Below are 12,718 nucleotides of genomic sequence, written 5' to 3'. Positions count from 1 at the left end.
CACAGCTCCAATTTTACCTGCACTAAGGTGCATATACCCAGTACATGGACCAGTGCAGGTTTGGTGCAGGTAGACATCAGAAATACCTGCACAGCTCCAGTTTTACCTGCACTAACCTGCATATACCCAGTACATGGACCAGTGCAGGTTAGGTGCAGTTAGACATCGGAAATACCTGCACAGCTCCAATTTTACCTGCACTAACCTGCATATACCCAGTACATGGACCAGTGCAGGTTAGGTGCAGTTAGACATCAGAAATACCTCAACAGCTCCAATTTCACATGCACTAAGGCGCATATGCACCCAGTATTTCGAGCCCTGGTCACTTGCTGTAACTTACTGAGAAGGGGTGTTTCGTCCGTGCCGTGAGCACAGTCCTGACGCCCGTCCCCCAGCTGACTAGTCGGTAGACACGTCATGTTGCCAATGCAGGTGAAAAAGCAGGGTTTGGGCACTCCTGTCATAGGAAGTACACAGCACAGTTAGAAAGATATCATTTTTCAATGTATGTCATAAATATACTGATAGACGTACTTCACTATACACTAAATCAGCTGTTATACCAGCATTTGCCTCTTTGAACTTTAAATACTAATTCAAAATTTAAATACATACATAGTGGCTTGTAACAATACTGAATGCTATAGGGATATATACAATATGCAGTTTTTAAGTGGCGAGATATTACTCGTTATAAAGGCGCTTAAACGAAGCAAAAGAAGCTGCTATTTTCTGTTTCGATGGGAGAGCATTCCATGGAGCTGCACCAGTGCTGGTGTGTTACGTACGCCGGCCGAGGCCGAGGGGCGGTTATACCGGCTATACAGATACAGAAGCTGTTGTGTTACACCGAGGAGCGGTTCTTATACCGGCTATATATACGGATACAGAAGCTAGTGTGTTACACCGAGGAGCGGTTATACCGGCTATACGGATACAGAAACTAGTGTGTTACGCCGAGGGACGGTTATACCGGCTATATACGTATGCTGGTGTGTTATGCCGAAGGGTGGTTACACCAGCTATACAGATATAGAAGCTGGTGTTACGCCAAGTGGCGGTTATACTGGTCATGTGGATGCAAATACAGATACAAAACACCTGCCTCTGACACAACCCAGCTCATCTGTCCCGTCTAAACAGTCCTGCAGCTCGTCACAGACCCACCTACTCGGGATGCAGGAGTCACTGGTCACAGTCGGGCATTCCAGCGCACAATCTGCAGCAAACACAGAGTGTGACACAGATTATTATGAAGCAGACCTTTAAAACCGTTAGGCCACACCAATTAATTTCTTGGTTAACGGATTCGCCCGCAGTTTTTTCTGATTTGCAAAAAAAAAAAAAAATCAGAATCAACTGCAAAATGCTCATATTTTGCCCTGAACAGTTGAAAACAGTCCTTTTCTTCCTAGTTGTTACAGTTATTCCATCTTTCAATGCAGTGGTATCATTAAAAGTTCAAAATTCATTCTTTAAATTTTGAACCAGCCTGCTGGTGTGTTGACTTCATGGCTCCTATCGTACCATTTTTGGCCATGTTGGGATGCCTATAGGCCTGCTTTTATTTTTTAATTTTTTCGCCCGCCCGCTTCATTATTTTTCTAGAAAAATCCGTTAACCAAGAAATTAAATTGGTGTGGCCTGATTGTACATGTAATGAACAAACAAGAAAACTTTCAGTCCAACGTGTGAGAAAAAGAATACGTAGTACAGTAGTATCATGCCAGTGCAAAATATTTCACAATAAAAATGAGGCCAGAGCATATCTGGGACAGAAGATACAGAAAGTTCTGCAGTACCAAGGACAGCTGCCAGGAGGGCCAAAATCAACCCTGAACTTCATCCTCCTAAGACCTCCCCACATACCGAATATCATAACAAGCTACATTGTATCCTGATTATTTAAAGTTATGCTGACCACAAATGCCCCAAAACACAAACAGACACACCAAAAATAATACCTTCAATTTCATGGAGATACTAAGTAACTACCTTCATTCCAGATGTATTAGTAATTACTAAGTATTGATTGATGGGTCTGACGTCTATTTACCGGAATAAACTACAATAAACTGGAATAGAGTTGGACGCCCAAACATAACAGTTAAGAAACTTATTGAAACTGAAACTGGCTTGGAGGGACATGAACTTTTCTCAGTGATGTATGACAGACAGTTGTGGCGAACTAACTTTGTATGCTCCACCTCTACGGAGGATGAATGATGATGATGATGATGAAACTGGAATACACTGGAATATACATAAAGGATGGTGAAATGTACAAGACTACACCCTGATTTCTTATTCCCAGGGCCATCTACCCATTATACATTATTTCATGCCAAAATATGTAACAATATGTGATATAATTGACTCATCAAAGCAGGGTGCATTCTGGCTAGTAGACCCTTCTTTGTGTGTATTCCGGTGTATTTCTGTGTATTCTGGTTAATAGGAGGACCTCTATTGATATTTGGTATCGGTTAAAAGCACCAGCTGACATCTGAGAATTATCAGTAAAGAGGATTGGGATTTCTATGCTTGGAAACTCCCCGGGGACGGCATGAAACAGCAGGCAGCTACCGGAATTCAGCCTCCGCAAACAGCCGTGGTTAAAGTGATTAGTAACAGCCTGTCAGTGCCCTCCAGCCGAGCACACACACAATGGGAAAACCGTCAACAAACAGGGAATAAGGATTCAACTTGGAGGAATAATAATGCATGTGAATGGTGTCCCGCTGCTTCATGCATAGACCTAGCCATGGCTTCTAGAGAATACAGGGCGATGCCCTCTTTCTGAGAAACAGCTCGGCAGGCCCCTATACTAGCTAGCTACAGAGGAAAAATTGTGGGTACCATGTAGCCTCTATCAGGCTTGGGTAGGAGCTGGAAAGAGTAGAAATTGGCCAAATAGAGAGATAATATGCCAGGGGAGTTGGTCCGCTAGAGAGTACATTTTGCCTCTAGTAGACCAACTCCCTCGGCATGTTATCTCTCTCTTTCCAGCTGCCTCCCGAAGCCTGGTACAGTGGTAGAGGCTAGGTACCATGTACTGTACTGGGCCTTGGGGCTGGAACGTAGAAGGAAAACTTGAATCCGACTATATTTACTCTGGGGTCCTAAAAATGTGTGTACTGTGGTGATTATAAGCCTGGCCTCCAGGCACTATTTTTTCCATTTTAAAATGTTTGTCTGGAAAAAATTCATCAGGGCTTGAATTTCGAAATACTCAGGGTGCATATGCTGGTCAAATTGGAGCTGTGCAGGTATTTCTGATGTCTACCTGATCCTACAATGTAACCTGTACTGGATTATATGAACTGTGCAGGTATTTCTGATGTATACCTGCAGCTATCCTGCACGGATGATCAAAATAAAAGTATTTTGAGCCCTGTTTATCCAATTTGTATTAATGCCGTCAAAAATATCATCGACAGATGAGGCCTTGAGTGATTTGACCTTTTATTCTTCAATGTACCTTTTACTGGGGTAACTTCTAATACAATCCCAACAGTTTACACAAAAAAATTTACTACATTGTAGTACCAAGGACATTATCCTTGTTAGTACCTTCCTATACTAAATATCAAGAGATATACACTCAGGTTCTTCTTTTAATATGGTCTATGAATTCACCAACATAGGCTATACATATTGACGAGTGCCTTGCGATCCAACATTAAACATTAACAGTAAACATCAGTGTTTTTTCTAGCTGTGACCTCAACATGTACAAATAGTGTGTTGAAAGGGTAAAGTCTAACGTAATGGGGCACAAGACAAAGACTGAAAGAGCCAGCCTTGGGCCTATAGTCTGTCTTTTGTGTGCAAAAAAATGGTGGATCCAATTTCATTGATAAGATTGTAGATTATTGCTTTGTTTGAAGATTTCTGAGTGAGGATTTTCTGCCCTTTGGCTGTGAAAAGCTGTTTACTAAGATTTTTGTTCCGTTCGAGCAAAAAATCTCAGAAGCACCCAACACAACTTTAGGAATAAGGTCTTGTATTTTGTCTCCAAAAGTTGAGTTACCTAACATTACAATACAATGGTTTTTATCACTTTCTGTCAAGCTTGGAAACAAGATATCAAATTATTTTACACAATCATGTTCAGCGCAAGGAAATTAGGTCATTATATTTTTATACTTGAATTGATATTCAAAACAGTTCAACTTTGAGGAAAGAAAACTATGATAGCATAAATTAACTTCACATACATGTACAGTATGTTTGGAAGTTATATGGTTTCGGTGGCTTGTTTCTTTCCTGATCGTTAAAGGGGCATGCTGGAGATAAAATGTATTTCATCTTTCACCGCTTTTGACATACACTTTTTTAGTTAGTTGTACTTTTAGTAAGTACGTGTAGTATTTATTATAAGTAGTGTTTACAAAGTAGTTAATCTGTATTTTAAATGTTGAGAGTTTTGTGTGGGAATAAGGTAACAGGATGTGATCATACAACAAGGTCATTCACATGTACTCAGCAGTCAAGTGGCACCAGAAACAGGAACCACTTCCAGCGTGCATTTAATGATCGAAAATTATTCGTTAAGTAGCAATTTATTCTCTAGTCTAAAGCCATTATCATTAGCTAGCACAATTTACTAACATCAGAGTCTAATTAAAAAATAATCTTGGCATGACCTTTCATTAATCATTTTCATTTTAATAAATCCTTAATAAGGTATCAGGATGTGTTAGGAAAATGAAAATAAACCAATTTTTTTCTGTTTCCCAACTTTGCCCATGTATATGGATAACAATATTCTGCATGTGTACAGTGTACAAATTTTTGTCCATTTTAAAGACAGATTTTCGACCATACTGTTAATTGTACAAAGCAGCTGCAAAATGAGCAAATTATATGCCATAGATTGTGAAAAATTTTAGAAAACAATACTAGTTGTCATGCCAAAGCTAATTCCAAAGGAAAAAATTCAGAAAAAGTCAAGAAATGAAAATAAAGAGTCTAATTATATAAACTAAATATTTGATTAACCATACCATACTCATGTGTGTTAAGTGATTTGTTCAACCTTCATGACCATGTAGATTTTATAATGAAGGCAACTTTATTTTTTATTCGCACGCTCGCATCAGTTTTGGGGTTCCCAGAGGATGTCATCCATATATTAAATCAAATATGGCTTCTTCACTTATCATAGAAAACAGCTGAAATATACTATTGTTGATTCCATGTAAATTACAAATGACATTTCACTTCCCTATATATAGGTATACAGCATCGCCTGAAGGTAAAAGTATCAGGTTTACATACTATTGTATTTTTTATCTTACCTTGGACTAAATTTAAACCTTTATCTAACAACCTTGAACTAAAAGATTCCCATTTTTAGACATGGGAATGACCATGTGCAAACTTTCGGATCTATTTCTATCTCATTTAAACGACATTTTAAGGTATGATCAAGCTTACTGCAAGTGCAGGGCTCGAAAAATTTAGAGCTGTGCACCCAATTTTATTCTGTGGGTGCACCTGAGTGCACCCAAATATTTTTGTACGTATTTTTGTACATATTAAATGTAACATACATGTAGTATACAGGATATTCATGTCATCTAACTGTCAGAAAATATTAAAATCTTTGTTGTAGCACTTAAGATTTTGAAGTTAGCTCCCATTTCAGATTCAAGCTCAGAAGTGGAGCAGTAAGATCTGTAATTAGGTTTTGTTTGATATGGTGCACCCCAATTTTTTTTGTGCACCCAATTTTTTAGGTTGGGTGCACCAGTGCACCTATTCCCAAAAATGAATTTCGAGCCCTGAATTGCAAATACATACTAATTCATGAAACAACACTTTTAAACTTTAATTGGACTTAATTGCTTTTGTTTACTGGCTAAACATATAATTCTATATAAAACGAACAAACAAATTTCACACCAACTACAATAACTTCCAGATAAACGTGACGTCATCATGAGTCACCACTCAATTTCAACATACAACATAGAAAATCATAATAAATTTTAAAAAATCATTTCGAAAACGTCAACATCCATAAATAATTCATAAATATTATGCCACAAAATCTACATACGCAAATATTTCGTTATTTTAATAGATAAAGAAATGTATCCAGAAATATAAACTTTCATACCCTCCGAATTGAACACCTGTACAAAGAAATCTGGCCTTGAAAAAAAGTCACAGTGTCCCGCTATATGTAACAAAGCAGTGTACTGTACATAGCGGTCCACGTAACCAGGAAACTTTAGCCTTTTCCTAGCCCTGGATACGGGAAATCGGGGAACAGATTAAAGGAAAGGAAAGCGTCCTTACCGTTAGGAGTTTGTGCCCGTTGTTAGCGGTACATGGCCGTCTGTTGTGCTCCTATGACGGTAAAAGTGACGTTTGGACCCGAAGTCTGTGTTTGTGTTCCACCGCCATTTTGGATCAATAACTACACATGCGCACTGGCACGCAGGGCCGGGGTAATTCTGTTTCCTGGTTCACGGACCCACGGTAAGTTTTGTTGTTGTTGTTGTAGACGATATTGGGTAAAAATTTCAAGAAGCTGTACGTTCAAAATATTTGTACATGAATGTACAAAGCCATGAGTATGTTGTGTTTTTTTTTACTACTTTTTATGCAAACCGTTTTTACAAAATAAAACACGAAAACTAGAGAAGAGGCAACGAAAGTATGTCAATTATATCTCTCAGTGGTATAACCGGAAATATGTATCATCAAATTGTATTTGTACAATACATGTTCTAGAGATATCCCAAAAAGGTAGAAGAGGTCCTACAAATGCTGGAATCATTCTACGACCTGTTATTCATAACAAATCCGACAGGTGGGGTGGTTGATTATGGTCCGTTATGCTTCTGTCCTTGGTGCTGCACTTCTTTCCGCTTGTGTTGTCTGTCCATTTCAAACATGTTGCTAGCAGTATGCACAACTTAATGGCAGGATGTAACGTTAACATCATCACCCTTTGTACAATAAATTCAGCTTATTAAGAACTTCGATATTAGATCAGCCATATGTAAGCTTAGAGTTAGCGCACACACATTAGAAATAGAAAAGGGTAGATACAAACAATTGTCTGTTAACGGTAGAATATGTAACTTTTGATACCAGACGCCCATACAAATGTTGCACCAAAGAGATCATACGGTGGCAAGGCAGTATCCATTGGCAGTATGCACCTATAGTGGCGTCGGGTGGCGTAGTGGTAGATCATTCGACTATGAAGCGGGGAGACCCGGGTTCGATTCCGAGCTGTACCCGGGACATGTTTGGGCATGAGGCCGACGTTATGCCCTTGGGAAAGGCACTTTACCAAATCAAATCAACTTTATTGCTCAACAACTGTAGCTGGTACAATGTATGGCAAAGAAACAACAATGGTACATACATAAACTAATACTAAGATATAATTCTAACTAGCTAGTCCATAATGATACTAAAGCTAATCTATTGTGTTTTCTTAGGAAGAGTATTGTTACATTCTGTAATTCAGGGGATATATCAGCTATTTACAATCTGGTGTCGCTTTTTTTTTTTTTTCCAGTTTTAATTGTGCTTTATTCAACAGTTCGTGGAACATTTGCGATCTGAGGCATGTATGCCATCGTATACAATTCTGTCAACTTTCCTAGTCTTATAAATAACATCGAATGTAATATAACAAAAATGTATTCATAGCTGTACAAAGAATGAAGGAATAGTTAATTAATACACATTTTCCACTATATCTTGTAGTTTTACACCCAATGTTTAAAATAAGTTCCTTAATGAACGTTCAAAATTAAACTGTGTAACAATGTCCATACAATTCGTACCATACTTAAACTTAGAAATTGTGCTTTTTCCCAGCAATATTAGTTCATTGATGTATAAAAATTGCTTTACATTAGGAAGGTGATATCCAAGAATAACATCTTGAGTGGTTAACGTCAATGTATATCCATATTCGGAGAGAAAACTCTTTTCAACTTCTGCCCATAAAGGTTTAACAAGTGCACAATCAAAAAAGAAATGTTCTATATATTCGACAGAATCACATACAATACATCTATTGTTTGCTACTATTCCTTGTTTACATAAACTAACTCTTGTTGGATAAATATTGTGTAGAATCTTCCATTGTAATGATCTCAATTTTGGTTCTTTAGTGATTCGAAAAGGTGCTTCCCATATGGACTTCCATGTGTTAATATGGAAATCAAAATGTGGAAGGCGTGACTCCCAGAAACCTTGAGAGATAGGTTTTGCTGCTTTTTGTAAGATTAGTATATTTCTAAAGAAACTATTAGTTTGAACTTTTACCTCTTTTTCAAATAACTTGATTTTATGTACTCCGTCAAAATCATATGACACTCTCCATTTAGTTGGAATGGCGTTTACCAGAGCATTATATTGTAAGATTAAATTTGGGTACTTCCCCACAATGCTCTCAACATCATTAAAAGATATAACATTGCCATAACAATCAATAACGTCATTAACATACATGATATTTTTGTTGATCCAATTACGGTAGTACAATATTCTTCCTTTATACATAATGCACACATTATTCCACAAGAGTTGTGATGGTATATCATTTACCTGCTCTATTTCTTTTACTGGCTTTACCTTGAACCACACAGAGACCATTATCTGGTGTCGCTTTTGTAGTGATTCAGATATGAATTTTCCAACGTACACCGATATCTGAGTAGGACATGAAAGGACCTTCCTCACTCCACCCAGGTGTGAATGGGTACCTAACTTCGGTTGGGGAAAGTCGTATTGAGGTCACCTTGTGGCGCCGAATGGCATCCGCACAGACCCTTGCGGCAGTTCCACAAAAAATATAGAACAAATATGTATCATGTGTATTATGTATATTATTATGTATTATTACCATTTGTATCATCTGATTTTAAACCCTGCATCAATTCAGCACTATAATGCTGCGGTTGCACGGGTGATGTTTGGCCAATAAACCAAACTTATAGCTAGTGTGGCTAATGGACGATGGATACCGCCGTATGATCTGTTTGGAGATTAGCATTTTGCGACCATTTTACAAAAAAATCATTTCTTGAAAAGATTGCACACACAATGGCATACAATATCAAACAATTTTGCTAATGATAAACATTGTGTCAAATTATAAGAACTTCAACACTTTGTATACTGTAAAATAAATCGTATTCTTGGTTCTGGCACAAGCAATCCACTATACCGCCACCTGGCGCATCTTATTGTTATACCCAGTCAACAAGCATGTAACTCAACAGGGCATTTTACTGACAGAATGTAACATTACCACCCTTTAGCACAATAAACCTTCTTAAGTGTCCTAAATTTTTGAAAAGGCTTGGATTTTGATACCAGACGTCCATTCACTGTGCCACTAGTACTGTCAGATTAATTACTACCGTGGTACTGTTATATTGTTGCCAACAGCTGTGTGCTACAAAAGCATTGTCTCTGTCACACATTCACGACCTTCCCCCGAATTTGTTGTCGAACACCGGTTCCAGCCGACCAAATCCGGCTGACGTTCTGGAGCACTCCTGCTTTTCTAAACAAATCGAAAGGAATTTGGGTTAAATTTGAGTCAAATTTTACCCCCGAACAACTTACGTACAGCCGAACACCAGCCAACCATAATCGAACCTCTCGACGTGGCGTCGTGTGGCGTACAGGCAGAGTACTCGACTCGGAACCAAGAGGTCCCGGGTTCGAGTCCTGACATGCCACCGACCTTGTGTCCTTGGGAAAGGCACTTTACACGACTTTCCTCACTAGACTCAGATGAAAATGAGTATTGTCCTGTCATGTATTTGTCCCATGTGTTGGTGGCGGCATTAATATAAGTTGAAAAAACTTGAGTGTGCCGTCACCACGTCTTGTGATTAGATGTTGGAATATATATAAAACGAAAACCTCCCGACCAACCCCCAAAAGTTTTAAAACATTTTGAAACCAGGCGAATTTTTCAGCCGAATAGTAGCCGACCTTTTGCCAAACATCAGCCGACTTTGCGAAGACCTATCCATGGTTGGCGGGCGTTCGGCTAGTGTTCGGGATTCAAATTTTGGCCTCCCAAATACTAGCCGAACACCACGGGAGGTTCGACGATGGTTGGCTGGTGTTCGGCTGTAAGTTGTTCTGGGGTAAAATTTGACTCAAATTTAACCCAAATTCGTTTCGATTTGTTTACAAAAGCAGGCGTGGCCTCCAGGAGTGCTCCAGAACGCCAGCTGTTACCGGCATTCGACAACACATTCGGGGGAAGGCCGTGAATGTTTGACGCAAAGAGACAATGAATGAATGAATGAATGACGACCTTTATTGTACACACATACCCACTGGGTTAAGCACAGGTCACAAAAAAGGATGGAATACAGATAACGTTACATATATACATCGTTAGGTAGCTACAATCAAGTAAATTCGGTTTCTTCTCGTTTCTTAGTAATGGAAAAAAATGTAAGAACAGATATGTTTCAATACAGAAGGTTTGTCTAAGCTCATTAGAAATACAAATTTATCTGTACAGCTTAGATGTATAAAGAAGGGGATCCGGAACATAGATTGTATCAGATTATAAAGATCTGCTCTCTCTTTGTGGTATAGTTTACATTAAATGTTTCTCATCTTCGATTCCTCCTAGATCACAGTACTAACATATGCTTTTGTAGCACACAGCTATTGGGAACAATATAACAGTATCACGGTAGTAAATATGCTTGCGGCGGGGGCTTTAAATAACTAACTACGATACATGAGACCACGTAGGTGTCACGTGGCCTTCTCAGCTCAAGGGTCACTTTTATAACGTAAACAAAGCTGACGCCGTCGTCAAACAACGCAGGCCTGTACAGCTGATACGGAGCGCCGTGAAAGATTTTTACACTCCAAGCAAACTTTTTATACCAAGGAAAGACTGAGGAGAATTTCGGAACAGCAGCCACCATGTCGAGACCCGATTTGAACGGAACTTGGAACCAAGTTAAAAACGAGAACTTCGATGCGTACATGAGAGCATTGGGTAAGTACTGTTGTACTTGGAGAGGGGCGTAGGGTTGGTTTTTAATCAGAATGGTATCCAGTTTATCGCAGTTGGTATGGGTTCTCTTCGGGGCTGCAGGAGCTCTTCCCCACCCGACTCAGCTAGTTTCCCCGGTAGGTTTTGTACGACGAGAGTTCAACTCCAGGCGAACAAAACTCTAATAGCAAAGCCCCTATCATACCGGGTGGCCTGTTGAGCTGGACGGGGGAAAACTATTACAGCCCCGAAGACAGCCTGCCCCGACCAGGCTAGTTTTTAATGATTATCAGATATGGCTAGTTTCTGCCCCTCCCACTAAACTATGGTCAGTTCATCAATCATACCAGGTAACGGTGCATGTACAAAGGTAACAAAGTCGTTAGTATATCTGAAGTGAATATTTCTGTGAAACTGAACCTATAGCCTCAAGGAAAATCTTATACAAATCTGCGTGTGAAAGAACAAGAGTTTCCAATCCGACACAGTGAGCTTATACGGCTTAGTTTGTTGACCCGAGCTTGTGTGGTTTTAGTTGTTGTTTATTCCAAGCAGCGAGCTAAGTGTTTGTAAATGAGAAAAAGATTGTTCCTGGTAGGTTGGGCACTTGAGTTGAGGAACCTTGTTTGGTGTGCTTCAAAAGAGTTTGACCCCGCTTTGTCCTGTGTCTTTTCTGTTACTTTTTTTTTAATTTTTAGACAGAGCAAAAGAGAGCCGGAATTCGAACTTCGTTGTCATTTTGGTAATGTCTCTTGTATTTCCTCAGGGCAGAAAAATACCAATACAGCTGCAGCTTAGTGTAGTATAGAAGGATTTCTTAATTTCCGATGTCGAACGTCTACCGTGAAACGTAAACGTACACTTTGTTGGCGGTAGCACAGGTAATTGTAGCTGAGGTCGTATCAGCTTTCAAAACAACGCTGACGATCAAAAGAGCGGTTACGGCGTAAAAAATCATGATTGACTTTTTTTCATTCCAACATTTATTACAAGAAATAGCAGGCACAGTCAAGTTTTTCCAAGCACGGACAACAGACATACTTATTTTCACCTGAGTGAAGTGAGGAAATTCGTGTAAAGGGCCTTTCCCGAAAGCACAAGATCGGTGGCATGGCAGTATTCGAACTTGGGACCTCTTGGTTCCTAGTCGAACCCTCTGTCGTTCCACCATACGACCCCACATGATTGCCTTGGTGACCCTATTTGCGTCTAGCTTGTAATTTTAAGATAGAGAAATATTTAATGTTTTCACCATTTGGTGCGTGATGTGATAAGGAAATGCAAATCTATATCAATTCATGTGATTTTCGGAGAGGGGGGGTCTAAAATACGTTAAGGTTAAGCTGCTGCAAGGGTTTGTACTACCTCTGAACTCTTGTTTAATCCGGATATCCGGAAATACCAGCAATGTTGCAATTTCACACACTAGAATATCATGGTGTATTCTAACAGAATATCACATTAATATCGCCGTAGCTAGCATGTTCTTGGCCTTATCAGGTGTTACCTTAATAGTGTGTGGTCGTTTCTATGGTGTTATTATCACTGATCTAGATCTGATCCGAAAGAAACAAAAAGAAATATCCCGCCATAAAGAAGCTTGAGGCTAAAGTATGGACTATTATGAACTTGCAGAGAGAGAGAGGTAGAGAGAGAGAGAGAGAGAGAGAGAGAGAGAGAGAGAGAGAGAGAGAG

The 12,718-nt window shown here is 39.3% G+C and overlaps 2 protein-coding genes across 2 annotated transcripts in view; one reads left to right on the top strand and one right to left on the bottom strand.

The window, feature by feature from the left end:
* Positions 1–6,417, bottom strand: part of LOC109466223 (ras-GEF domain-containing family member 1B-like) — a 95,227-nt gene extending 88,810 nt beyond the window's left edge. Inside the window, exon 1 of the mRNA XM_019763889.1 lies at positions 6,313–6,417. The gene's annotated coding sequence lies outside the window, so the exon portion shown is untranslated. The remainder of the gene's footprint in view (positions 1–6,312) is intronic.
* A 4,406-nt stretch (positions 6,418–10,823) lies between these two features.
* Positions 10,824–12,718, top strand: part of LOC109466237 (retinol-binding protein 2-like) — a 6,141-nt gene continuing 4,246 nt past the window's right edge. The window contains exon 1 of the mRNA XM_019763909.1: positions 10,824–11,026. Coding sequence (XP_019619468.1) covers positions 10,951–11,026 — 76 coding nt within the window. The 5' untranslated portion in view covers positions 10,824–10,950. The remainder of the gene's footprint in view (positions 11,027–12,718) is intronic.

This window comes from Branchiostoma belcheri, unplaced genomic scaffold (genome assembly GCF_001625305.1).
Source record: "Branchiostoma belcheri isolate BF01 breed outbred unplaced genomic scaffold, Haploidv18h27 scaffold160, whole genome shotgun sequence".
Taxonomy (NCBI): Eukaryota; Metazoa; Chordata; class Leptocardii; order Amphioxiformes; family Branchiostomatidae; genus Branchiostoma; species Branchiostoma belcheri.
This window is presented reverse-complemented; position numbering and strand designations above follow the sequence as displayed.